A 27,998-nucleotide genomic window follows, 5' to 3' on the forward strand; every position below is an offset into this window, starting at 1 on the left:
TGCCCTGACTACAGCTAGCCTACCAGCAGAACATCCTAGCTGCCCTGACGACAGCTAGCCTACCAGCAGAACATCTTAGCTGCCCTGACTACAGCTAGCCTACCAGCAGAACATCCTAGCTGCCCTGACGACAGTTAGCCTACCAGCAGAACATCTTAGCTGCCCTGACGACAGCTAGCCTACCAGCAGAACATCCTAGCTGCCCTGACTACAGTTAGCCTACCAGCAGAACATCCTAGCTGCCCTGACTACAGTTAGCCTACCAGCAGAACATCCTAGCTGCCCTGACTACAGCTAGCCTACCAGCAGAACATCCTAGCTGCCCTGACTACAGTTAGCCTACCAGCAGAACATCCTAGCTGCCCTGACTACAGTTAGCCTACCAGCAGAACATCCTAGCTGCCCTGACTACAGTTAGCCTACCAGCAGAACTGGACTAGCGTACTGGAGGACCAACAGATTGAGGAAATAAAATAAGTGACAACAATGTTCTCTTCTTCTCCTCTCCCACAGTTACATTGCAAGCTCTTTGCAAAGATGGGCGACGACCGGCCTTTTGTGTGCAACGCTCTCGGCTGTGGACAGGTAAGCCATCAACCTTGTCTTTGGTTTCAGGTGTGTTTCTGAGTTTGGTTTTACCTGTGCTAGTGTTTGTGTATGTTTTACTGTTTTGTGGAATTTCTATAGTTTGGATTTCAGTTGATTTCAGTCTGTGTATTTTGCGGTTGTACTTGTTTGTGTATTTTGCTGTCTGGCAGTTGACTGGAATAGCTCTTTATTTTGAGTCCGAGTCCTCCGTTGACTGGAATAGCTCTTTATTTTGAGTCCGAGTCCTCCGTTGACTGGAATAGCTCTTTATTTTGAGTCCGAGTCCTCCGTTGACTGGAATAGCTCTTTATTTTGAGTCCGAGTCCTCAGTTGACTAGAAAGTTGAAACAGATGGTGTTGGTGGTACTGAACTCCAGTGTTTCCCCTATATTCATGAATAATAATTTGGGATGGTAAAACCAGATATTTAATTTTACTTTTATTTTACTAGGCAAGTCGGTTAAGAACAAATTCTTACTTTCAATGACAACCCACTGTTCCTAGGCCAACTGCCTGTTCGGTTACTAGTCCAACGCTCTAACCACTGGGCTACCCTGCCGCCCCATATAAAGTATGTAGAAAAGATTATGGATTTGTATATATTTTTTGACAACTAAACAACCACCAGGGAAAAAAAGACAGTCAGGGAGAATCTAAAATTCCCAAAATGTCATGGCATGGGTCCCCCATTTGATTTTGTTATGATGTGTGAGTCACTCAGATAGCATAAGAACATGGCATAAGCCATGGCAAAATGTGTAGAATTTCAGGAAATTAGCTTTAAAGTAACTGTCCAGTGTTTCCAGATTCCTATGAAATATGACCTCTAATTACTTAGAATATGAGTGAAATAGTTTTCCTTTCAAAACATGATTAAGAAGCTTAATTCAGCTTGTCTGGTGTCTGCATAACCCAACAATAGAATGTGTGGGCGTATACCAGTAATTTATAATATTAATACAAGTAGACCGTTGATTGGCCGGATCATCCTCAGGAGTATGACATCATACTTAATGAGGAAATGGCAAGCATTTTTGAAGATATAAGTTTGAGTCCCCACCCTCCAATTTATGCTTTGGCCACCAATAAGAGCATAGGACGAGTCGTCAACATTATATAGGAATGAGTTAACGGATATAACGGATATCAACTTTTAAAAGTCAGATTTTCACTGGACAATTACTTTAAAACAGCATATTTTCTCTCAGCCCCATGGCAAAATTGATAGAATTGCATGAAATTAGCTTAAAAACAGCAAAATTGTCTCTGCAACTGAGAGGAGGGCCCCCCCTTCCTCTGCGCTAGTTTTGCCATCGCTGCTCAAAGAAATCCTAGGAGAAACACTGCACTCATACTGCAATGAAGGACATTTCCCATTGCAGTGGAGGGGAACATCGGTAGAGAGTAGACATTCATTTAGCTCTGGTGCCACTGACCGTGTCCACATGGACAACATGTTTCTTTTGTCAGTCTGTTTCTGTTCTCTTGCCAACTCCTTGTTGAAACGATCATGTTTGCTGTGACACTGAGTTGGCAAGAGAGTACAAACACATCTGTGCTCACACTAGGTCTGTTCCACTTCTGTTATTGAGCGCACACATGGACAATAACACTACACACACACTGCCGTTCAACCAGGCAGCAAACACTGGTCACACTGTCTGATCGTGCCAGCTAGCGCTGTTGTGAAACAATGCGGATGTGTCTAATGCAATTCCTTTTCTTTGTAAGAGCCTACATGGGCAACACACCACACTGCCTTTCAGGCCAAACACACACACACACACACACACACACACACACTGATACAGTGGGGCAAAAAAGTATTTAGTCAGCCACCAATTGTGCAAGTTTTCCCACTTAAAAAGATGAGAAAGGCCTGTAATTTTCATCATAGGTACACTTCAACTATGACAAAGGGGCGGCAGTGTAGCCTAGTGGTTAGAGCATTGGACTAGTAACCGAAAGGTTGCAAGTTCAAATCCCCGAGCTGACAAAATCTGTTGTTCTGCCCCTGAACAGGCAGTTAACCCACTGTTCCTAGGCTGTCATTGAAAATAAGAATTTGTTCTTAACTGACTTGCCTAGTAAAATAAAGATAAAAAAAAAATGAGAAAAAAAATCCAGAAAATCACATTGTAGGTTTTTTAATTAATTTTTTTGCAAATTATGGTGGAAAATAAGTATTTGGTCAATAACAAAAGTTTTTCTCAATACTTTGTTATATACCCTTTGTTGGCAATGACAGAGGTGAAGACTTACAGAAAACGTTTGACAAGGTTTTCACACACTGTTGTTGGTATTTTGGCCCATTCCTCCATGCAGATCTCCACTAGAGCAGTGATGTTTTGGGACTGTTGCTGGGCAACACGGACTTTCAACTCCCTCCAAAGAATTTCTATGGGGTTGAGCTTTGGAGACTGGCTAGGCCACTCCAGGACCTTGAAAGGCTTCTTACGAAGCCACTCCTTCGTTTCCCGGGCGGTGTGTTTGGGATCATTGTCATGCTGAAAGACCCAGCCACGTTTCATCTTTACTGCCCTTGCTGATGGAAGGAGGTTTTCACTCAAAATCTCACGATACATGGCCCCATTCATTCTTTCGTTTACACGGATCAATCGTCCTGGTCCCTTTGCAGAAAAACAGCCCAAAAGCATGATGTTTCCACACCCATGCTTCACAGTAGGTATGGTGTTCTTTGGATGCAACTCAGCATTCTTCGTCCTCCAAACACGACGAGTTGAGTTTTTACCAAAAAGTTCTATTTTGGGAGAATGTCATTTGGTCAGATGAAACCAATCTTCTTCTGCATAATCCAAATGCTCTCTCGCAAACTTCAGACGGGCTTGGACATGTACTGGCTTAAGCAGGGGGACACGTCTGGCACTGCAGGATTTGAGTCCTTGGCGGCGTAGTGTGTTACTGATGGTAGGCTTTGTTACTTTGGTCCCAGCTCTCTGCAGGTCATTCACTAGGTCCCCCCGTGTGGTTCTGGGATTTTTGCTCACCGTTCTTGTGATCATTTTGACCCCACGGGGTGAGATCTTGTGTGGAGCTCCAGATCGAGGGAGATTATCAGTGGTCTTGTATGTCTTCCATTTCCTAATAATTGCTCCCACAGTTGATTTCTTCAAACCAAACTGCTTACCTATTGCAGATTCAGTCTTCCCAGCCCGGTGCAGGTCTACAATTTTGTTTCTGGTGTCCTTTGACATCTCTTTGGTCTTGGCCATAGTGGAGTTTGGAGTGTGACTGTTTGAGGTTGTGGACAGGTGTCTTTTATACTGATAACAAGTTCAAACAGGTGCCATTAATACAGGTAACGAGTGGAGGACAGAGGAGCCTCTTAAAGAAGAAGTTACAGGTCTGTGAGAGCCCAAAATCTTGCTTGTTTGTAGGTGACCAAATACTTATTTTCCACCATAATTTGCAAATAAATTAATTGAAAATCCTACAATGTGATTTTCTGGTGATGGCTTGCTCGTCAACATGGGTCTCTCTGAAGCTTCTGTTTCTCTATGAGAGCCCAGATGGACTGGGCACCGATCACTGAGAAATACCTGTAGCCGAGCGGTGTTGTGGTACAATGCTGGCAAGGTGTTGTCTCCGCCAGCCAGCCAGTGAGTCACAGGCAGTACGCAGCACAGATGACACATTTTTCAACCTGTTTCTGTCTCACTACTCCAGCCTGCAGACTGAAGAGTTTAGAGACCCATAGTGACTCAGCTTGGCACTGTCTATTGCTGTACTCTGTCCAAGGTGTTAGGATGGATTAGATGTTTTAAAGCCTGGTACAATGTTACATTACAGTACAATCCCAGTGAAGACAATGAGTTAACTGTCTTTTCAACGTCCTTTTCAATACCTTTTGCTCATGGGGATATCTCTGCTTCTTCCCTTTTTGACTACTGATAACATGACTCATAAGCCTCATTAGGAAACATTAAAAAGGGTTTCACATGGTTACAACGGCGTCATAATGCATTGTACCGACAGGCTTTACCACGTGTTTTACTGCAGACAGCTTGAAGACGACAGATGAGTGTTGAGGAAATGTAATTCCAAATCAGTAAGGTTATTACCTCGTACATTATTAAATAAAAGATAGTGTTTTCCTCGGGCATTTAGTGGTTAGACAATTCAAGCGTGTACCGCAGACAGCAACATGCATCTGAAATGTAACATTTATCTCTTGTTGTTTGCCCATTAATTCTCTTAGAACCCTTCAGGGACTCGACTGTCAGTTACCAGAACAGAGTTTAGGTTGGACTGTCAGTTACCAGAACAGAGTTTAGGTTGGACTGTCAGTTACCAGAACAGAGTTTAGGTTGGACTGTCAGTTACCAGAACAGAGTTTAGGTTGGACTGTCAGTTACCAGAACAGAGTTTAGATTGGACTGTCAGTTACCAGAACAGAGTTTAGATTGGACTGTCAGTTACCAGAACAGAGTTTAGATTGGACTGTCAGTTACCAGAACAGAGTTTAGGTTGGACTGTCAGTTACCAGAACAGAGTTTAGATTGGACTGTCAGTTACCAGAACAGAGTTTAGATTGGACTGTCAGTTACCAGAACAGAGTTTAGGTTGGACTTGATTTATGTAAGGACAATAATGATGTTACATATTTCATTTATTGACATTATTAATGTATTACTTAGAGACAAGAAAGGAAAAAGGACAGTAAAATGGATGTTTAGATAAAAGTTACAGGATGTGTTTTGAGATTTGGTTGAATGAACACTATCTACTCTAGCCTCTCTTGCAGACTTGCTATTTTAAATTGTATTTTTTAATTGTGTGTGTGTATCATCAAAGCAACACAACATGGTAGAAGCATAAAACACGGTACAAACATTACTGGGCACAGACAACAGCACAAAGGGCAAGAAGGTAGAGACAACAATACATCACGCTAAGCAGCCATAACTACTGACAGTTGTGGCTGCTTCGTGTGATGTATTGTTGTCTCTACCTTCTTGCCCGTTGTGCTGTTGTCTGTGCTGTTGTCTGTGCCCAGTAGTGTTTGTACTGTGTTTTGTGCTTCGACCATGTTGTGCTGCTGCCATGTTGTTGTTGCTACCATGTTGTTGTTGTCATGTGGTGTTGCCATGCTATGTTGTTGTCTTTGGTCTCTCTCTTTATGTAGTGTTGTGGTTTCTCTCTTGTCGTGATGTGTGATTTGTCCTATATTTTTAATCCCCCATCCACCAGGAGGCCTTTTGGTAGGACGTCATTGTAAATAATAATTTGTTCTTAACTGGCTTGCCTAGTTAAATAAAGGTTTTAAAAAAAATATACAAATAAAATCGCAGTGTGTGTTGGTGCTCTTTGGGTGTGTTGTGGTACCCTCAAACAGTTGTCCCTTTCTAATGTGTGTGCAGGCTATGTTGTTCAGAAAAGAAGTGTGATTTTATTCAGGTCATGGCTCTCTGGTGTCCAGACCTGGTCTTGTTTAGGCCTGTCTGTCATGCTATGGCATGTAAGCTATGCAATTGTGGGAAACCTGATGTGAGTCTGGCCTTTTCCCTTCATGTTTACAGTTAGCTATTTATTGTGAGATATGATAATCCTTGCTTCCACTATCTCCTACATACGTATGTACTAGAGGTATTCACGGGTCCAAAAAGTTGGTCCCATTCTGAAATGGACCTGGGTCTTTCCCACCCGGACTCGATATGCATAAATGATTTGATTTAAAACAGAGTCCCATTCCGAACAGACCCAAGGACAACTAGACCCGTTCCTTAGAGAGAGCATTCAGAATATTAAGTAGCAGCCTACCTGTTGGTTCTTGGTCGTTTTTATCTTTTTAATTTAATATTTCACCCCTTTTTCTCCCCAATTAGGTGCTATCCAATTGGTAGTAGTTACTGTCTTGTCTCCTCGCTTCAACTCCCGTACGGACTCGGGAGAGGCGAAGGTCGAGAAGCCATGCGTCCTCTGAAACACAACCCACAACCCAAGCCGCACTGCTTCTTGACACAACGCACATCCAACCCGGAAGCCAGCCGCACCAATGTGTCGGAGGAAACACAGAGCGACCTGTTCAGTGTGCACTGCGCCCGGCCCGCCACAGGAGTCGCTAGTGCGCGATGAGACAAGGATATCCCTTCCCGGCCAAACCCTCCCCTAACCCGGACGACGATGGGCCAATTGTGCGCCGCCTCCCGGTCGCGGCCGGCTGCGACGGAGCCTGGGCTCGAACCCAGAATCTCTGGTAGCACTGCCTTAGACCACTGCGCCCCCCGGGAGGCTCCCTCTCCTTTATCTTTTAATTCCATCTACCACTGATTAGATCTCCTAACTTTGGCCACATGTGGAGGCTCTATGACTGACTGTAACCTATTGCTGATTTGATAACTTATGATTGGCCAACAACGTCTACAAGCTAGACTCCACTCTGGAAGGAAAGGAAGAGTAACAGCATATATTATACAATTTCTCTCTCTACTGCAGGAGTCACGTTGGGATCTGTACGGGCCCTTCCTGACAGGTCCGTTAAAGTAACATATTGTCCAGACCCGTGATGTCATATCAGATCCGTGACAGTATTTCTGGATCCGGACTTCCTCGGGTCCCGGATCGGGACTCGGATAGTTGGGTACAGGTTGATTCGTGAAGACCTCTAGTAGATATGTACAATAAGGGAGATTAATTTGAGATTGTTTCCCCTAGCCCAACCCAGTCATCTTGGTCATAGGAAAGATACTATCAGCCTGTGAGAGGTGTATTGATGATACTGCCGCTAGCTGGTACTGGCTACAAATACAGTGTTTTCACCTGGTGCTCCTCTTTCTCTTTCTTCCTCACTCCCTCTCTTCCTCACTCCCTCTCTTCCTCCCTCCCTCTCTTCCTCCCTCTCTCTCACGACTGAACGTATAACTGTGACACTGACACAGCCAGAAATAGACTTCATGCAGAAGAAGATGGATCCGAGATCGCACCTTATATAGTGCAACGGCACTACTTTTGACCAGAGGAAAAGTAGTGCACTAAATATAGAATAGGGCACCATTTGGGTTGTATTCATCAGGATACAATGAAGGGTTTGCAACTGTTTGAGTAAAAAAAATCTACTTCTGTAAACTAAAACTAAATTAAAGCAACTCCAAAAGGGAAGAGAACAACAAACAGAGGAAGACTATTGTAGCACCTTGGTGTGCTTGGCTGAGACTGACAGAGGAAGACTATTGTAGCACCTTGGTGTGCTTGGCTGAGACTGACAGAGGAAGACTATTGTAGCACCTTGGTGTGCTTGGCTGAGACTGACAGAGAAAGACTATTGTAGGAGACTGACAGAGGAAGACATGCACCTTCTGACATGATGCAGATGTGTTGCAAGCAGAGAATGATGGATCCCTTTGATAAACACATACTTGTGCGCTCGGCTACTTGTTCAGTTGGCCATACGTCTTACAAATGATAGCCCTGACCTGCCACCTCCCTAGCCCTAGATGAGGCCTCCCTAGCCTGCCACTTTCCTTGCCCTAGCCTGCCACTTTCCTAGCCCTAGCCTGCCACCTTCCTAGCCCTAGCCTGCCACCTCCCTAGCCCTAGCCTGCCACCTCCCTAGCCCGAGACTGCCACTTCCTTAGCCCTAGCCTGCCACCTCCCTCACCGTAGTCCTAGCCTGCCACCTCCCTAACCCTAGCCCCAGCCTGCCCCTTTCCTAGCCCGAGACTGCCACTTCCTTAGCCCTAGCCTGCCACCTCCCTCACCGTAGCCCTAGCCTGCCACCTCCCTAACCCTAGCCCCAGCCTGCCCCTTTCCTAGCCCTAGCCTGCCACTTTCCTAGCCCCAGCCTGCCCCTTTCCTAGCCCCAGCCTGCCCCTTTCCTAGCCCCAGCCTGCCCCTTTCCTAGCCCCAGCCTGCCCCTTTCCTAGCCCCAGCCTGCCCCTTTCCTAGCCCCAGCCTGCCCCTTTCCTAGCCCCAGCCTGCCACTTTCCTAGCCCTAGCCTGCCACTTTCCTAGCCCTAGCCTGCCACTTTCCTAGCCCTAGCCTGCCACTTTCCTAGCCCTAGCCTGCCACTTTCCTAGCCCAAGCCTGCCACTTTCCTAGCCCTAGCCTGCCACTTTCTTAGCCCTAGCCTGCCACTTTCCTAGCCCTAGCCTGCCACTTTCCTAGCCCTAGCCTGCCACTTTCCTAGCCCTAGCCTGCCACTTTCCTAGCCCTAGCCTGCCACTTTCCTAGCCCTAGCCTGCCACTTTCCTAGCCCTAGCCTGCCCTTTCCTAGCCCTAGCCTGCCCCTTTCCTAGCCCTAGCCTGCCACTTTCCTAGCCCTAGCCTGCCACTTTCCTAGCCCTAGCCTGCCACTTTCTTAGCCCTAGCCTGCCACCTCCTTAGCCCTAGCCTGCCACCTCCCTAGCCTGCCACTTTCCTAGCCCTAGCCTGCCACTTTAGCCCTAGCCTGCCACCTCCCTAACCTGCCACCTCCCTAGCCCTAGCCTGCCACCTCCCTAGCCCTAGCCTGCCATCTCCCTAGCCCTAGCCTGCCACCTACCAAGCCTGCCACCTCCCCCTAGCCCTAGCCCTTTCCTAGCCTGCCACCTACCAAGCCTGCCACCTCCCTAACCGTAGCCCTAGCCTGCCACCTCCCTAGCCTGCCACCTCCCTAGCCCTAGCCTGCCACCTCCCTAGCCCTAGCCTACCACCTCCCTAGCCCTAGCCTGCCACCTATCTAACCTGCCACTGCCCTAGCCTGCCACCTCCCTAGCCCTAGCCTGCCACCTACCTAACCTGCCACCTCCCTAGCCCTCGCCTGCCACTTCCTGACTATGAGCATGGCAAGCTGTTGGCTCAATGTGTTTTCACACACTGTCATCCAGCACTTTGTGCCACTTTGTGTGTAGCGTTCGGACGATAATGCCATTTCCTAGACATTTAGGCATGTGCCACTTACGGCTAAAATAGTCTAAAAGGGGCTGCATTACACAAATCCTAGTGTATTGTATATCATGGATATTCTTTGTTGTGCAACCCAAAATGATACAGTATGTGTTATCCATAAGATAGCCAGTCAAATGTATTGGATTCTGTGACATGCTATTGAGGTTAAGGTGCTTTCTGGCCCTAACTGACACGTGTGTGTGTGTGGTGTGTGTGTGTGTGTGTGTGTGTGTGTGTGTGTGTGTGTGTGTGTGTGACATTAACTCTCTCCCCTCCCCCCACTCCACCCCTCCATCTCCTCCTTTCCCTCTTATCTCACTCCCCTTCTCTCGCCCTCTCCAGAGGTTTACCAACGAGGACCACCTGGCTGTACACAAACACAAGCATGAGATGAGTCTAAAGTTTGGCCCTGCCAGGACAGACTCTGTCATTATCCAAGGTACTGGTTCTCCTAGTGAGTCTAAAATATTTCACTTTATTACTCTTCTGTTCTGGCATTACTTTAATTTGGCACTTTTGTCAGTTGTTGAATACCCACATGTCAGTCTTGATTACCAGAACATTTTAGCCAGATGAAGGATCACTGATGTCCCCACCTGTTAATTTTGACTTCTCTGAAGTCCACCTTTAGTGGTTGACCTATTAGTAAACTTCAGGACCCTGTCTTTCAAAGATAATTTGTAAAAATCCCAAAAACTTCACACATCTTCATTGTAAAGGGTTTGAACACTGTTTCATGTTCAAACAACCATAAACAATGAATGAACATGCACCTGTGGAATGGTCGTTAAGACACTAACAGCTTACAGACGGTAGGCACTTAAGGTCACAGTTATGAAGACTTAGGACACTAAAGAGGCCTTTCTACTGACTCTGAAAAACACCAAAAGAAAGATGCCCATGGTCACTGCTTATCTGCTTGAACGTGCCTTAGGCATGCTGCAAGGAGGCAGATGTTGCCAGGGCAATAAATTGCCATGTCCGTCCCGTGAGACGCGTAAGACAGCGCTACAGGGAGACAGGACAGACCGCTGATCGTCCTTGCAGTGGCAGACCACGTGTAACAACACTTGCACAGGATCGGTACATCCGAACATCACACTGATGGGACAGGTACAGGATGGCAACAACAACTGTCCGAGTTACACCATGAACGCACAATCCCTTCATCAGTGCTCAGACTGTCCGCAATAAGCTGAGAGGCTGGACTGAGGTCTTGTAGGCCTGTTGTTAGGCATGTCCTCACCAGACATCACCGCCAACAACGTCGCCTATGGGCACAAACCCACCGTTGCTGGACCAGACAGGACTGGCAGAAAGTGCTCTTCACTGGAGAGTCGCGGTTTTGTCTCACCAGGGGTGATGGTTGGATTTGCGTTTATCGTCGAAGGAATGAGCATTACACCGAGGCCTGTACTCTGGAGCGGGATCGATGTGGAGGGTCCGTCACGGTCTGGGGCAGTGTGTCACAGCATCATCGGACTGAGCTTGTTGTCATTGCAGGCAATCTCAACACTGCGTTACAGGGAAGACATCCTCCTCCCTCATGTGATACCCTTCCTGCAGGCTCATCCCGACATGACCCTCCAGCATGACAATGCCACCAGTCATACTGCTTGTTCTGTGTGTGATTTCCTGCAAGACAGTAATGTCAGTGTTCTGCCATGGCCAGCGAAGAGCCCGGCTCTCAATCCCATTGAGCATTTTTGGGATCTGTTGGATCGGAGGGTGAGGGCTAGGGCTATTCCCCCCAGAAATGTCCTGGAACTTGCAGGTGCCTTGGTGGAAGAGTGGGGTAACATCTCACAACAAGAACTGGCAAATCTGGTGCAGTCCATGAGGAGGAGATGCACTGCAGTACTTAATGCAGCTGGTGGCCACACCAGATACTGACTGTTACTTTTGGTTTTAACCCCCCCCCCCTTTGTTCAGGGACACATTTTTCAATTTCTGTTAGTCATATGCATGTGCATATTCAGTTTATATCTCAGTTGTGTAATCTAGTTATGTTCATATAATTATGTACACATGTTAAGTTTGCTGAAAATAAACGCAGTTGACAGTGAGAGGATGTTTCTTTTTTTGCTGAGATTAGTTGAATATTGGATTAATTTGATGTTCAAATCTTTAAATCATTAATCCAAGGACTGAAAAAAGGTGATATTTTCTAAAATAGACATTTCTCTCTGTTTCTCTTCCTCCTGTTCCAGACCAGACCCCTACTCCCACTCGCTTCCTGAAGAACTGTGAGGAGGTGGGGCTGTTCAACGAGCTGGCGAGCTCCTTCGCTGAGGAGTTCAGGAAGGCCCAGGAGGACGACGACAAGCGGGCCAAGAACCCTGTGAGTAGAAATCACTTGGTCCTCCTGTAGCTTATTTGGTAGAGCATGGCGTTTGCAAGGCCAGGATGGTGGGTTTGATTCCCGGGACCACCCATATGTAAAATGTATGCGCACAAGACTGCTTTGGATAAAGCTTCTTCTAAATGACATAATTTTATCATATTGTAGAACTGAGGTGGTTCCACAGACCATGTTTGCCTGATTTAGGTTCTGTATCTGAGACCTGAAGACTGGCAGTAGGTCTAGGCTGTTGTTCAGAACACAGTAGTGTTGCACACTGAAGACCAGGATTGAAATCCAGTCGGTCACATAGGATGGGGCTATCTCTGCTGTGCTTTATAGTGTCTCAGTCTCCCTGCCTCCCTCCCTCCCCTCCAGCTGCCTGCCCCCCACAGAGAGGTGGCCCTACACATGAGCTTGCAGACACCGTCAGCAGAAGCCATGAAGGTGAAGGAGGAGGAGCCTGTGGAGGTTGACTCTTCCCCACCAGGAAGTCCTGATTCCTTCTCCAGCATGTCAGACAGCAGCAGGGATGCCATGGTGAGTCCAGGAAAGGTAGCGTTCAAAACTTAGGGGACATGACTGACCAGCAAACCCATGTTGAATTACCAAGTTGGTTCTGGTTCGGATTAGAGTTATGGGTTGACATGCCAGTCATGTCCCTACAGTCACACCCAAAGGAAGGGGACCGAGGAGTGCCAGAGGAACAGTAGGTGTGCGAGACCAGGATGGGTGGGCACTGTGGCTTGTTGATGGAGAGCGTCTGACAGGATCTTTACTATGTCTGAGCTATCAAGAAACAATCTACAATGCCAAATCAAATCAAATTTTATTTGTCACATACACATGGTTAGCAGATGTTAATGCGAGTGTAGCGAAATGCTTGTGCTTCTAGTTCCGACAATGCAGTAATAACCAACAAGTAGAGGCTGTATTAAACCTAGAATTGACCTTCTACTGTTGGACTCTAAACTTTGAACATTGAGATATTAAAGACATGATAGATCAGACGCATAGTATATAAAGGAGTGAGATCTGTAGAAAGACGGTGGCTGTGGAATGTGCTGTGTGGACGGGAGGAGATCACAGGATTGCTATAGGGGAAGCAGATGGACATCTGTGGACTGGTTGAGGTCAGGAGGTCAGGTCAGATCCCCTGAAGGGAGTTATAAGGGTGTATTATCCTGTTACCCTCTTCCTGTGGAACCATAAGATGTAAGGATTGGAGAGAAGGAGGAGTGTCTTAAGTGGGATATAATACACCTGTGATGTTGAGAAATGTTTTTTTCTGTCTGAATACAGCTGTAACAACCCTTTGGGAGGAATTAAACTTGGTTAATCTTCTGTAGTGTCCGTGAGTTATTTACGCTGAAAAATTTGAACCTAACACTACTAAACATCGGTTGTTGAACTAACAATCTCTCCTGTCTTCTCTCAGGACACTCCCCCGAGGTCAGTGCTGAGTTCTGCCCCCACCCCCACCATCGTGAGGCACGGTGCACTCCCTATGCGTCCCAGACCAGGCTCTCTGCCACTCCACTTGGGCTTTGACGCCCTGCAGCCCACCATGCCTTCACCCACCTCCGTCATCACACCCACCCCACCCTCCAACCGCACCCTGCTGGGGTGAGTGACTGGTCCTGCACAAGCCTGGTTCTAGATTTGAAGACTGCTCAGATCTGGACCCAGGCTAGTCCTCCATGGGGCCTGGAGCTCCAGTTAAAGATGGCTTTTGTATGCTGAATCCTACATCAATCCTTTTTTACAACCGTTTAGGCTAGAGACGAGCCATTTCCTTTGCTGTAAAGCTGCAAGCATGGCTGTCGTGGTTCTGAAGCACGTACGTGCGCTTTTGAATTGGTGCCTTTTCTTAGACCATGTTGTGCTGAGTAGCAAAGTTAATCAGCATATTGGTGTTGAGAACAATGTGGTGAAGGCAGCAGCGGAGTTAGGAGACGAGAAAACAGACCTTACCTTTTATTGTCTAAGAAGAGAGTGAGGAGAGAGGAAACCTCAACTTAATTAGGTCTATAATCAATAACCTAACTGTTAAATGTGCCTGGCTTCATAAATCAACCATATAAACTCAGCAAAAAAGAAACATCCTCTCACTGTCAACTGCGTTTATTTTCAGCAAACTTAACATGTGTAAATATTTGTATGAACATAAGATTCAACAATTGAGACAAACTGAACAAGTACTGCAGTGCGTCTCCTCCTCATCGACAGCACCAGATTTGCCCGTTCTTGCTGTGAGATGTTCCCCCACTCTTCCACCAAGGCACCTGCAAATTCCCGGACATTTCTGGGGAGAATGGCCCTAGCCCTTACCCTCCAATCCAACAGGTTCCAGACGTGCTCAATGGGATTGAGATTCAGGCTCTTGCTGGCCATTGCAGAACACTGACATTCCTGTCCTGCAGGAAATCACACACAGAACGAGCAGTATGGCTGTTGGCATTGTCATGCTGGAGAGTCATGTCAGGATGAGCCTGCAGGAAGGGTACCACATGAGGGAGGAGGATGTCTTCCCTGTAACGCACAGCATTGAGATTGCCTGCAATGACAACAAGCTCAGTCCGATGATGCTGTGACACACCGCCCCAGACCATGACGACCCTCCACCTCCGAATCGATCCCTCTCCAGAGTACATGTCTTGGTGTAACGCTCATTCATAGCCTGCAAAGTAATGTCATACTTTCCAGGTCCATACCCAAACAGTTTGAACTACTAATTTTGAAAATTACTCTCTCCAGAAATAAGTCTCTCACTGTTGCCGCCTGCTACCGACCCCCCTCAGCTCCCAGCTGTGCCCTGGACACCATTTGTGAATTGATCGCCCCCCATCTAGCTTCAGAGTTTGTTCTTTTAGGTGACCTAAACTGGGATATGCTTAACACCCCGGCAGTCCTACAATCTAAGCTAGATGCCCTCAATCTCACACAAATCATCAAGGAACCCACCAGGTACAACCCTAACTCTGTAAACAAGGGCACCCTCATAGACGTCATCCTGACCAACTGGCCCTCCAGATACACCTCCGCTGTCTTCAACCAGGATCTCAGCGATCACTGCCTCATTGCCTGTATCCGCTACGGAGCCGCAGTCAAACGACCACCCCTCATCACTGTCAAACGCTCCCTAAAACACTTCTGTGAGCAGGCCTTCCTAATCGACCTGGCCCGGGTATCCTGGAAGGACATTGACCTCATCCCGTCATTTGAGGATGCCTGGTCATTCTTTAAAAGTAACTTCCTCACCATTTTAGATAAGCATGCTCCGTTCAAAAAATGCAGAACCAAGAACAGATACAGCCCTTGGTTCACTCCAGACCTGACTGCCCTCAACCAGCACAAAAACATCCTGTGGCGGACTGCAATAGCATCGAATAGTCCCCGCGATATGCAACTGTTCAGGGAGGTCAGGAACCAATACACGCAGTCAGTCAGGAAAGCTAAGGCCAGCTTCTTCAGGCAGAAGTTTGCATCCTGTAGCTCCAACTCCAAAAAGTTCTGGGACACTGTGAAGTCCATGGAGAACAAGAGCACCTCCTCCCAGCTGCCCACTGCATTGAGGCTAGATAACACGGTCACCACCGATAAATCCATGATTATCGAAAACTTCAACAAGCATTTCTCAACGGCTGGCCATGCCTTCCGCCTGGCTACTCCAACATCGGCCAACAGCTCCGCCCCCACCGCAGCTTCTCGCCCAAGCCCTTCCAGGTTCTCCTTTACCAAAATCCAGATAGCAGATGTTCTGAAAGAGCTGCAAAACCTGGACCCGTACAAATCAGCTGGGCTTGACAATCTGGACCCTCTATTTCTGAAACTATCCGCCGCCATTGTCGCAACCCCTATTACCAGCCTGTTCAACCTCTCTCTCATATCGTCTGAGATCCCCAAGGATTGGAAAGCTGCCGCAGTCATCCCCCTTTTCAAAGGGGGAGACACCCTGGACCCAAACTGTTACAGACCTATATCCATCCTGCCCTGCCTATCTAAGGTCTTCGAAAGCCAAGTCAACAAACAGGTCACTGACCATCTCGAATCCCACCGTACCTTCTCCGCTGTGCAATCTGGTTTCCGAGCCGGTCACGAGTGCACCTCAGCCACACTCAAGGTACTAAACGATATCATAACCGCCATCGATAAAAGACAGTACTGTGCAGCCGTCTTCATCGACCTTGCCAAGGCTTTCGACTCTGTCAATCACCATATTCTTATCGGCAGACTCAGTAGCCTCGGTTTTTCGGATGACTGCCTTGCCTGGTTCACCAATTACGTTGCAGACAGAGTTCAGTGTGTCAAATCGGAGGGCATGCTGTCCGGTCCTCTGGCAGTCTCTATGGGGGTGCCACAGGGTTCAATTCTCGGGCCGACTCTTTTCTCTGTATATATCAATGATGTTGCTCTTGCTGCGGGCGATTCCCTGATCCACCTCTACGCAGACGACACCATTCTATATACTTCCGGCCCGTCCTTGGACACTATGCTGTCTAACCTCCAAACGAGCTTCAATGCCATACAACACTCCTTCCGTGGCCTCCAACTGCTCTTAAACGCTAGTAAAACCAAATGCATGCTTTTCAACCGATCGTTGCCTGCACCCGCATGCCCGACGAGCATCACCACCCTGGATGGTTCCGACCTTGAATATGTGGACACCTATAAGTACCTAGGTGTCTGGCTAGACTGTAAACTCTCCTTCCAGACTCATATCAAACATCTCCAATCGAAAATCAAATCAAGAGTCGTCTTTCTATTCCGCAACAAAGCCTCCTTCACTCACGCCGCCAAACTTACCCTAGTAAAACTGACTATCCTACCGATCCTCGACTTCGGCGATGTCATCTACAAAATTGCCTCCAACACTCTACTCAGCAAACTGGATGCAGTTTATCACAGTGCCATCCGTTTTGTCACTAAAGCACCTTATACCACCCACCACTGCGACTTGTATGCTCTAGTCGGCTGGCCCTCGCTACATATTCGTCGCCAGACCCACTGGCTCCAGGTCATCTACAAATCCATGCTAGGCAAAGCTCCGCCTTATCTCAGTTCACTGGTCACGATGGCAACACCCATCCGTAGCACGCGCTCCAGCAGGTGTATCTCACTGATCATCCCTAAAGCCAACACCTCATTTGGCCGCCTTTCGTTCCAGTACTCTGCTGCCTGTGACTGGAACGAATTGCAAAAATCCCTGAAGTTGGAGACTTTTATCTCCCTCACCAACTTCAAACATGTGCTATCTGAGCAGCTAACCGATCGCTGCAGCTGTACATAGTCTATTGGTAAATAACCCACCCATTTTCCCCTACCTCATCCCCACACTGTTTTTATTTATTTACTTTTCTGCTCTTTTGCACACCAGTATCTCTACCTGTACATGACCTTCTGATCATTTATCACTCCAGTGCTAATCTGCAAAATTGTAATTATTCGCCTACCTCCTCATGCCTTTTGCACACAATGTATATAGACTTGCCTTTTTTGTACTGTGTTATTGACTTGTTAATTGTTTACTCCATGTGTAACTCTGTTGTCTGTTCACACTGCTAAGCTTTATCTTGGCCAGGTCGCAGTTGCAAATGAGAACTTGTTCTCAACTAGCCTACCTGGTTAAATAAAGGTGAAATAAAAAAAATAATAATAATAATTCATTCGATGATAAACGCGATTCCGGCCATCACCCGTGGTGAGACAAAACCATGACTCGTCAGTGAAGAGCACTTTTTGCCAGTCCTGTCTGTTCCAGTGACAGTGGGATTGTGCTCATAGGCGACGTTGTTGCCGGTGACGTCTGGTGAGGACCTGTCTTACAACAGGCCTACAAGCCCTCAGTTCACCCCCTCGCAGCCTCTCTCAGCCTATCGCGTACAGTCTGAGCACTGATGGAGGGATTGTGCATTCCTGGTGTAACTCGGACAGATGTTGTTGCCATCCTGTACCTGTCCTGCATGTGTGATGTTCGGATGTAACGATCCTGTGCAGGTGTTATTACACGTGGTCTACCACTGCAAGGACGATCAGCGGTCCGTCCTGTCTCCCTGTAGCGCCGTCTTAGGCGTCTCACAGTACGGACATTGCAATTTATTGCCCTGGCCACGTCTGCAGTCCCCATGCCTCCTTGCAGCATGCCTAAGACACGTTCACGCAGATGAGCAGGGACCCTGGGCATCTTTCTTTTGGTGTTTTTCAGAGTCCGTAGAAAGGCCTCTTTAGTGTCCTAAGTTTTCATAACTGTGACCTTAATTGCCTTGTGTCTGTAAGATGTTAGTGTCTTCACAACCGTTCCACAGGTGCATGTTCATTAATTGTTTATGGTTCATTGGACATTGCATGAGAAACAGTGTTTAAACCCTTTACAATGAAGAGCTGTGAAGTTATTTGGATTATCTTTGAAAGACAGGGTCCTGAAAAGGGAATTTTCTATTTTTTGCTGTGTTTACATCTACTGAAATATGACAGTTCCTGCTTCTGTAACCTGTTTAAGTGTTTGTTTAATAGCTTACTGATACCGTGAGCATCGACCCTCATGCTGGATAAACAATTTCACAAGTTTGGCTGTTTTGAGTCTGTGCTTTGATGTAATAAAGGCTTTACAGACCAGCCTCTCTGGTATTATTTATTTATTGTTTACACTCTTCCAAATTGTCAGAAAAAAATATATTTATAATAATAACCCTCCTTTTTCCTTGATCTCATTCCTATTATTATTATTATTATTTATTATTATTATTATTATTAAGTAATGTCATCATCATTAGTAGGCAGGGTATAGCAGCCTTGTATAACCACCATCGATCTGTAGGCCTGTTTAGTCTTAACACCGTAACTTACTTAGGACTATATTTCAATACTTCTACGGGCTACTGTATCAATCTATCATTTATTTGTTTGTCATCACACAGCATACGAGTCATTCATGATTTGAAATGCAATCAAGCATTTGTATTAAAATAAAATAAAGTGACCGTGGAATAATTGGCATTAACAATAAATAGGCCTAAACTGTTCCATTTTAGAAAATGTATTCACAAATTAATGTGACTGTTAGTCTTCTTTGTTGCAATGTTTTGTAAAGCCTTTATTACAGACTCTCTAGTACGCTTAAAATTGATTTAATGTTTACATTGTTCCAAACAGTCAGAAAAATTACAATGTAACAGCACCTGTTTGGCACATAATAATAATAATAACAAAATATGCACACAGCGTTTGCTCCTTACCTTTATTTTTCTTGATCTGCACTATTTCCCACAACACACTTCTCCTTTACCCCCTGAGCAACCAGTAAACATTCTCCGATTTCAAGTTTGTCATGTCCTCTGCATCCATTTTGCTGTCACATCTGTTGCGGCGTTCAGAGTTTATGACCAATTTATTGATGTGATTTAAGGTATGCGATGCATTTATGTCACGTAAAGAGAGCAAGGGTTGAGGGAATAGGGAATTTTTTTCTCCTAAACAAATTAGGGATTTCGGTGACAACTTTTCAGTCAGAAATGGCTGTTATTATGTTGCCGCTTCATTAACACGGACAGTGCGATGCACATTGGTGTTCTGTGGTGATCGCTGCAGCAGGGAGGAGAGCGAGACAATGGGTGCTAGTCACAGTCACTGGCTGTCTTTTTTTTTTCAACACAGCACAGCAAGTCTGAGCCAGGCCCGGCACAATAAAATCAATTGAGGGCGCACTCCCTCTAGTAATTTGTGTCTTTCATCAAACAGTGTGCTTAAAGCATCAGACAAGCTCAGTGCATATAGTTGATTTGATCAAAACACATAGGATGTGTCTATATATGGAAAAATATGTTTATTTAGATCAGTCAAAAGAACAGACAACTCTGTCCTGACTCTTGATTTTTTATGGGAGTCTGGGACAGCCCTAAACTGAGTTAGGACATCTGTATCTTTGTAGTGACTGGGTGTACATCATCCAAAGTGTAATTAATCACTTCACCATGCTAAAAGGGATATTCAATGTTGGCTTTTTTATTTATTTTATCCCGTCTACCATTAGGTGCCCTTTGCGAGGCATTGGAAAACCTCACTGCTCGACTGAGGGACCTTGCAATTATCTGTATGTGTGGGTACAGAGATGAGGTAGTCATTCAAAAATAATGTTAAACAGTATTATTGCACACACAGTGAGTCCATGCAACTTATTTTGTGACTTGTAAAGCACATTTTTACACCTGAACTTATTTAGGCTTGCCATATCAAAGGGGACATTTCATATTTTTAATTTTTAATCAATTTGTAAAAATTTCTAAAAGCGTATTTCCACTTTGACAATATGGGGCATTGTGTGTGTGTGTGTGTGTGTGTAGGCCCCATGACCCAAAAATCGAAATGTTTATCCATTTTTAAATTCAGGCTGTAACACAACAAAATGTGGAAAAAGTCCAGGGATGTGAATCATTTCTGAAGGCAATGTAGTTACGAGAGATCTCGTTGGATTTGACCTGTTTTTGCATTGCCATTGAGGGCTTCCACCATATTAAAGTAGTCAGCTTTTGTGGGCATTCCTATGGGTCGGGTGGGATTAAGCCAATGATCAGAGTATTGGATTCTCCTTCAAATTGGGTTACCTGGTTTGTAAATGGCTTTAAGCAGTATCACTGCCATGGCCACAATAAATTAATGACACACAGGATTTGGTTCAGGACTCCAGCACTGCAGGTGTCGGTAAATCACCATTATAAGCTTTCTGCTTTTTTCAAACACAAAAATAAAATTCACTACTTCATAATGGAGATGGCTTCAATGGATCTACCCGTGCTGTCATAGTCGCCATTATAGGACAGATAAAAAGAATAGATCTCTGACTCTATACCTACTCACTAGGCCACTTCTGTACATCTGAAAGGATTGGATAGGTGTGTCCAATTATGGTGTCAATTCCACCTACCCTATCAGAGGGCAAGATTAAGCTTTTTAAATAGATGTTTTTCTCTTCCACCAGTAACCCTCTACCTCTTTTTGTTTTCTGTAGCTCTCCCACTGGCCACTACCCCGTGATGATGCACCTTACCAATGGGCTCCTGCCTGGTCCTATGCAGATACCCTCTGTCATTTCTGTACGTGCCCTGCCTTCACCCACCTGTCTGTCCTTGTCTGGTTTGGGAACTGTTGTTGTTGCCAATTCTGATTGACACGGAAGCTAACCTTCGCTAATTGAGTAGCAACATATCAGTCAAAGTCTAGGTTGATCCAGTTTTTTAAAATAATGAAATTGTATGCTTGCACTAGTTGTCTATAATGTTTATTGATTCACATAGAATCGTATATGGAGCACTTTGAAAAGACTGACATTGAGGTAGGATCTCACTTTGCCAGCCTGAGCTCCGACTGAGCTTGGTCGTTAAAGTGCGTGTGTGTTGTCTCCAGCTGGCCCGGCCCATGCACATGGTGCCCAACATTCCCGGCATCCCTGGTCCTCCTCTGGGAGGTGGCAGCAGCGGCTCCCACTCCGTGTACACCACACACTCTGAGGCCAAGATGGTGAGAGCTCTCTCTCTATTTCTGTCTCTCTCTATTTCTGTCGCTCTGGCTTTCTTGCTCTTTCTCACTCAACATCTCTCTGTCTCTCGCTTTCGATCTTGCTTCTCTCTGTTTCGCTCTGCCTTTCTCCGGTTCACCTTTCCTTCTCTCTCTTTCTTTCTTTTCTTCCCTATAGTGTTTGTTCCCTCCCACTCTCTGTATGTTCATCACATGACAGAGATTGCAGTCCAATAATAGTTTTGATGAACATTCGGAGTGCTTGTATAGGAAAAGATCAGATACATAATCAGGTGTGTTTAAGCAGGTACATTGGGAGTGATAACATGAATGGACAGGTGTGTGTGTGTGGTTGTGTCTCTCTGTGTGTATAGTGTTATGTGTGTGTGTGTATGTGGGGTTAATGTTAACATGGCCCTGGTTGTCCTGTCTCCTGTAGAGGCTGAAGGCAGCACTAGCACAGCAGAGTTTAGGGGGTCAGATGGGGGGGGTGGCCGGCAGCCCCATGCACCCCCAGAGGATGGAGCAGAGCCAGCTATTGGTGCAGCACCCAGACGCACCCTCCCCCGCACAGCCACAGGTAGGACAACATAGAGACATGGACCCTCCCCTGCACAGCCATTTTAGTAATTTAGCAGACGCTCTTATCCAGAGCAACTTAGAGTGCATTCATCTTAAGATAGCTACTTAAGAAACGTGGTTGTTCTACCTAGCTATCAGCCAAGTCAGTGGTGGGAGGGGGTGGTTTCAGATGTTTCCGAAGATGGACAGGGACTCTGTGGGAGTCCAGGACAGAGAAGAACTGGACTGAGTGGGAGATTCCCTCCCGGAGGGGTTGGAGGGCCAAGAGACTCAGAACTTGGTAGTACTCAGGTTGGGATATTGGGTTTGAGCATAGTCTGAAGGTAGGGAGGGAATGGCAGTTCCTTTTGCTGCTCTGTAGGCATGTACCATGGTCCTGTAATGGGCGCGCTTCGACTGGAAGCCAGTGGAGTGTGCGGAGGAGCAGGGTGACATGGGAGATCTTGGGAAGGTTGAACACCAGGTGGCCTGCGGCATTCTGGATAAGTTGCAGGGATTTCAAGGCACAAGTGGGGAGCCCAACCAACAGTGAGTTGCAGTAGTCCAGACGGGAGATGACAAGTGCCTGGATTAGGACCTGCGTCACTTCCTGTGTGAGGTAGGGTTGTACTCTACAGATGTTGTAGTGCATGAACCTGCAGGAGCGAGTCTCTGCTTTTGTTTTTGCAGAGAACGATTTGTCTCAGGATTTGTTGTCTAGGGTCACGCCAAGTTTCTTTGCAGTCTGAGAGTGTGTAGAGGAGAATCTGGTGGTTCACGGTGTTGATGACAGCGTATTGATCTAGGAGGAGAGTGAGTCAGCTTTGGCAGTGCGTAGAGCCTCCGTGACACAGAAGAGAGGAGTCTCGGTTGAGTGACTCGTCTTGAAGCGCGACTGGTTATGGGGTCAAGAAGTTTGTTCTGAGAGAGATAGTGAAAAACTGCACGGTCAAGTGTTTTGGAAAGAAAAGAAAGAAGGGTTACCAGTCTCTACTTTTTGATATCAGAGAGGTCGAATGTTGGTTTCTTGAGGAGGGGAGTGACTCTGGACATTTTAAAGTCAGAGGGGAAACAGGCAGTGGTCAGGGATGTGTTGATGGTCTGGAGAAGGGATGAGGGGATGGGGTCGAGCGGGCAGGTTGTCAGGCAGCCGGACCTCTCTCGTCTCACGATTTCATCTGGAGAAAGAGGTCAAAGCGTAGGGTAGTTCGGTGTAAGTGGGATTAGTGGACTCAATAGGCTGAGTGAATGAGGAGAGGATGTCGTCAACCTTCTTTTCAAAGTGGTTGACAAAGTCGCCCGCAGAGAGGGAGGAGGGAGCGGGTGGAGGATTAAGGTGGAAAACTGGGTCCAAGCCCTGTTCTGTAAGCTCACAATGAGCCACTCAGCCATGGCGCCGGAGGAGAGGGCCGAGCCGACCGGGAGGAAAGGGGACAGTGCGAGTCATAGGATGTGGAAAGGGAGGAGAGTAGGGTCGAAGAGGCAGAATTAGGAAATAGGGGGTAGAAGGATTTAGCATAAGGAAGAGATGATGGGATAGAAGAGGAGAGAGTAGTGGGGGAGAGAGAGCGAAGATTGCAACGACACGTGACCGTCTGTGTAGGGGCTAAGTGGGTAGGGTTGGAGGTAAGGGAGACCAAAAAGGAAGCAAAGTAGTGATCAAAGACCTGGAGAGGGAAGATGAGTGTAATGCCTGGCATGTGAGTGGGACTGGTAAAGTCAAATTAGGCAAAGAGGGGAAAGAGAGTTGGAAAGAAATTAATCAAAGGCAGATGTCGGGAGATTGAAGTTGCCCAGAACGATGAGTGGTGAGTCATCGTCAGAAAACATGCTTATCAAGGGGTCAAGCTCATTGAGGAACTCTCTAAGAGCACCTGGTGGGTGATAGATGACAACAATGTTAAGTGTGAGTGGACAAGTGACAGTGACATAATGGAATTCAAATGAGGAGATGGACAGGTGAGGTAGAAAAGATCTCCACTTAGGTGAAATGAATATACACACACACACAAACGTGCATGTAAATTGTGAAGAGTACACATGGACATTTACTTTTGTGGCCACAATAGACAATTATCAAAACCCTCTTGACTTGGATCTTCATGACTCGTGGTTCATTGACATCAGTAAAATGTAAAATTATAATTTAGGCACTAAAATACTTTTTTAAAATCAGTCTTGTTCTGGGACTTCCAGTGTTGAGCTCAATCTGTCTAGCCCACTCCCCTGTCTCAACCCATGTCTGCCTGCTGCTATGACTCTACCTCCCTCTCCCCTCCAGGTGTCTCCGGCTCAGCCTACCGGTGGTCGGCGGCGCCGTGCCGCGGGGGACGACCCGGACGATAGACGGCAGCGGTTCCTGGAGCGGAACCGGGCAGCCGCCTCGCGCTGCCGACAGAAACGCAAAGTCTGGGTCAACTCTCTGGAGAAGAAGGCCGAGGAGCTCTCCTCCATGAACGTCTCCCTGGCGGTGAGTGTGTGTAAGGTCACACTACTCTGCTCTCATCTCTCCTTTCTTCAGCCACCCACTCATTGAGATATGTCTATCGATCCAGTTTGACTTGTCTCAGCATTATCGTTGCCTTTCTCTATCAGTCAACAGTCATGTCAGAGAAAAAAAAGGAAAGCTCACACACAGTTTAATGCTGCTATTCAGTCCCCAATGCTTCATCACACAGTTTAATGCTGCTATTCAGTCCCCAATGCTTCATCACACAGTTTAATGGTGCTATTCAGTCCCCAATTTTTTATCACACAGTTTAATGGTGCTATTCAGTCCCCAATGCTTTATCACACAGTTTAATGCTGCTATTCAGTCCCCAATTTTTTATCTATCTGTTATTTTACCAGGTAAGTTGACTGTGAACACGTTCTCATTTGCAGCAGCGACCTGGGGATTAGTTACAGGGGATGAATGAGCCAATTGTAAACTGGGGATTATTAGGTGATCATGATGGTTAGAGGGTCAGATTGGGAAATTAGCCAGGACACTGGGGTTAACACCCCTACTCTTACGATAAGTGCCATGGGATCTTTAATGACCTCAGAGAGTCAGGACACCCGTTTAACGTCCCATCCGATGGTGCTATTCAGTCCCCAATGCTTTATCACACAGAATGCACCCTAACGGCACCCTACACAGGGCAATGACCCCAATCGCTGCCCTTGAGCATTGGGTTATTTTTTTTAGACCAGAGGAAAGAGTGCCTCCTACTGGCCCTCCAACACCACTTCCAACAGCATCTGGTCTCCCATCCAGGGACTGACCAGGACCAACCCTGCTTAGCTACAGAACAAGCCAGCAGTGATATGCAGGGTGGTATGCTAGCCAATGCTTCATCACACAGTTTAATGCTGCTATTCAGTCCCCAATGCTTTATCACACACAGTTTAATGCTGTTATTTAGTCCCCAATGCTTCAACACAGTTTAATGCTGCTATTCAGTCCCCAATGCTTCATCACACAGTTTAATGCTGCTATTCAGTCCCCAATGCTTTATTCCTGCCCCATACATTGGAGATGTGCATACCATGCTGCTTTCTTAAATGTTTTTATCCATCTGCCCAGGGACTACAGATAAACTGCCAGCTTGCTAAATCTGGCACATTTACAGCAATGTTACTTGATGTGCATTGTCCCAGTCCCCAGAACATACATCAATAAATATATATCACTCTCATTTGCTTCATCAACAGTGACTTCAGACCATTGTTACCCCCTCTCTGTTTGTGTATTGGTGTGAGAAAACATAGCAGTATTGACTCATTGTTATTGTAATTATTAACAATAATAGTATTGACTCATTGTGTTACTGTGTCTCAGAATGAGGTGTCTCTACTGAGGAATGAGGTGGCTCATCTCAAACAGCTGCTGCTGGCTCATAAGGACTGCCCTGTCACCACTCGACAGAAGAGTATGGGTGAGCCTGCTAGCTAGTGGCATCTAGAAAACACACAGAAACCTCTGCTGTTTGATGCAAGGCATTTTATAATGTTATATAGTCAGTGTGTTTGGCTAGTTCAGATCACTACCTTGGCTTAGTCAGTGTCTAGGTCAGATCACTACCATGGCTTAGTCGGTGTCTAGGTCAGATCACTACCTTGGCTTAGTCAGTATCTAGGTCAGATCACTACCTTGGCTTAGTCAGTGTCTAGGTCAGATCACTACCGTGGCTTAGTCAGTGTCTAGGTCAGATCACTATCTTGGCTTAGTCAGTGTCTAGGTCAGATCACTACCTTGGCTTAGTCAGTGTCTAGGTCAGATCACTACCGTGGCTTAGTCAGTGTCTAGGTCAGATCACTATCTTGGCTTAGTCAGTGTCTAGGTCAGATCACTACCTTGGTTTAGTCAGTGTCTAGGTCAGATCACTACCGTGGCTTAGTCAGTGTCTAGGTCAGATCACTACCGTGGCTTAGTCAGTGTCTAGGTCAGATCACTACCGTGGTTTAGTCAGTGTCTAGGTCAGATCACCATGGTCGGAATAAGAAAAAGGATTTGTTGGAACCGATGAGCCAGTAAGTACATATGCTAAATATCTTCACTAATGGGGGTTAAGTGATTGAAATAGCTTGTTGTGGTTTCTGGTGCCTCTGTTCTTTCTACCACGTAAACGGGTAAACTCATCCCTGGAACTCTTGTCTCTGTGCTGTAGGAGAAGACAGCATAATGAAAGACATGTCGGAGCCCACCGGCTCCACAGCACCCGTCATCCAGCACAGCTCACTGCCCAGTCCCTCTCCTTCCTCGGGCCCCAACGGCGTAAGGATCCGGGCGGCCGCCGAGGCCATGTCTGTGCTGGCCAGGATGGGTCAACACCACCAGCACCAGCAGAGGAGAGAAGAGAGGGATGGAGGGAGAGACGTGAGGGATGGACCCTCCTCCCACATCATCATGGCCACACATTTGCACCACTCTGCCAGATGATGAGCATATCACACACCACAGCCCAGGACTGTACGGTTCACACAGCACCAGGCAACACCCTACATGGGCAGAAGGAGAGCACAGGAGACGGTAGTGGAGGAAGAGAGCAACTCAAAAAAAAAGTAATGCCTTCCTAGTCAAATAAACCTTCTCAGGTGAGCAGAGGAGTAGTTACATGATACAACCCTCCCTCCTCTACTCTCTGCCCGTGCTGTGTCAGCCACTTTTGTGTCAGGCCTGGAGCCTTGCTGGAGCTCAGCAACAACAGCCTTCTGGGAATAGACTGGGACGATAGAAGAGGAAGAGCTTCTTGTTCTGTTCAATATGCCATATATAGACTATATACAGGGTTTGGACTCAACACCACTCGTATTCCCCTCTACAACCCTCTCGCCTTGCCTCAGCCTCTATGAACTTCACTGGACTGTAGGACTGCATAGCATCGTCCCGAGTGTCGTAACTGTCATTGTGATAAACTCGGATACTCAGACTCTAACACACGGTAACACACACATACCAGACACATATAGTCAGCGTTAACATCGAATTGATTCGTGTTTGTTGTTTATCAAGTGATATACCAAAGCCCTGATCACTGCAGGGGTCCATACTATTGTAACAGGGGGTTGTGGCCTTGCTCTCCTGCACATGTTGACTCGTTTTATTCACACACAAAAATGGGTTTTAATGATTGAAGCTCCAACTCCATAGATGCAATAGTTTTGTATACTCTAAAATGTTTTCAATTTGATATGTTGAATCCCTAGCAGTTTTGTAAGCGATTTCATTGAGGATCTGTCGCAGTTGTTCACGAAAAAGCTTGACCTTATTTTTAGCCCTTTATGATGCGTTTGTGTGTGTGTGTGTATATATGTATGTACATCAAGCAGTTTGTTGATTCAAGGTCTGATAAAACAAGATCTGGTTTGGTAGCATTTGGCATCTTGTTATATTAGCGTCTTTGTTGTATTCCTGTGCAGCTTTCTTTTACAACTTTATCGGCACATTACTATTTGCAGCTTGGGCCATAGAGAACCAAATGATCTTCTGTGTGACAGAAACGGAAAGCTAAAAATAATGTATTTAGTGTACACTCATTTACAAATGATTTATACACTTAAGTGTTTTTCAAAGAATCTTTTCACTTTTAGCTTCAGAATTTCTTTGGGACTGCATCTGACTAAACA

The 27,998-nt window shown here is 46.3% G+C and overlaps 1 protein-coding gene across 1 annotated transcript; it reads left to right on the top strand.

Moving 5' to 3' along the window:
* The first annotated feature begins 486 nt into the window (after positions 1-486).
* LOC135503977 (cyclic AMP-dependent transcription factor ATF-7-like) lies at positions 487-27,746 on the top strand. Its single transcript, XM_064922191.1, has 11 exons — positions 487-585; positions 9,818-9,914; positions 11,686-11,816; positions 12,195-12,356; positions 13,255-13,442; positions 20,821-20,905; positions 21,216-21,329; positions 21,766-21,906; positions 24,169-24,357; positions 25,711-25,807; positions 26,540-27,746. Exons 1-11 carry the CDS (start codon positions 487-489, stop codon positions 26,809-26,811), a joined length of 1,575 nt encoding a protein of 524 aa, XP_064778263.1. The 3' UTR covers positions 26,812-27,746.
* Positions 27,747-27,998: the final 252 nt, after the last annotated feature.

This window comes from Oncorhynchus masou, chromosome 18 (assembly GCF_036934945.1).
Source record: "Oncorhynchus masou masou isolate Uvic2021 chromosome 18, UVic_Omas_1.1, whole genome shotgun sequence".
Classification (NCBI taxonomy): Eukaryota; Metazoa; Chordata; class Actinopteri; order Salmoniformes; family Salmonidae; genus Oncorhynchus; species Oncorhynchus masou.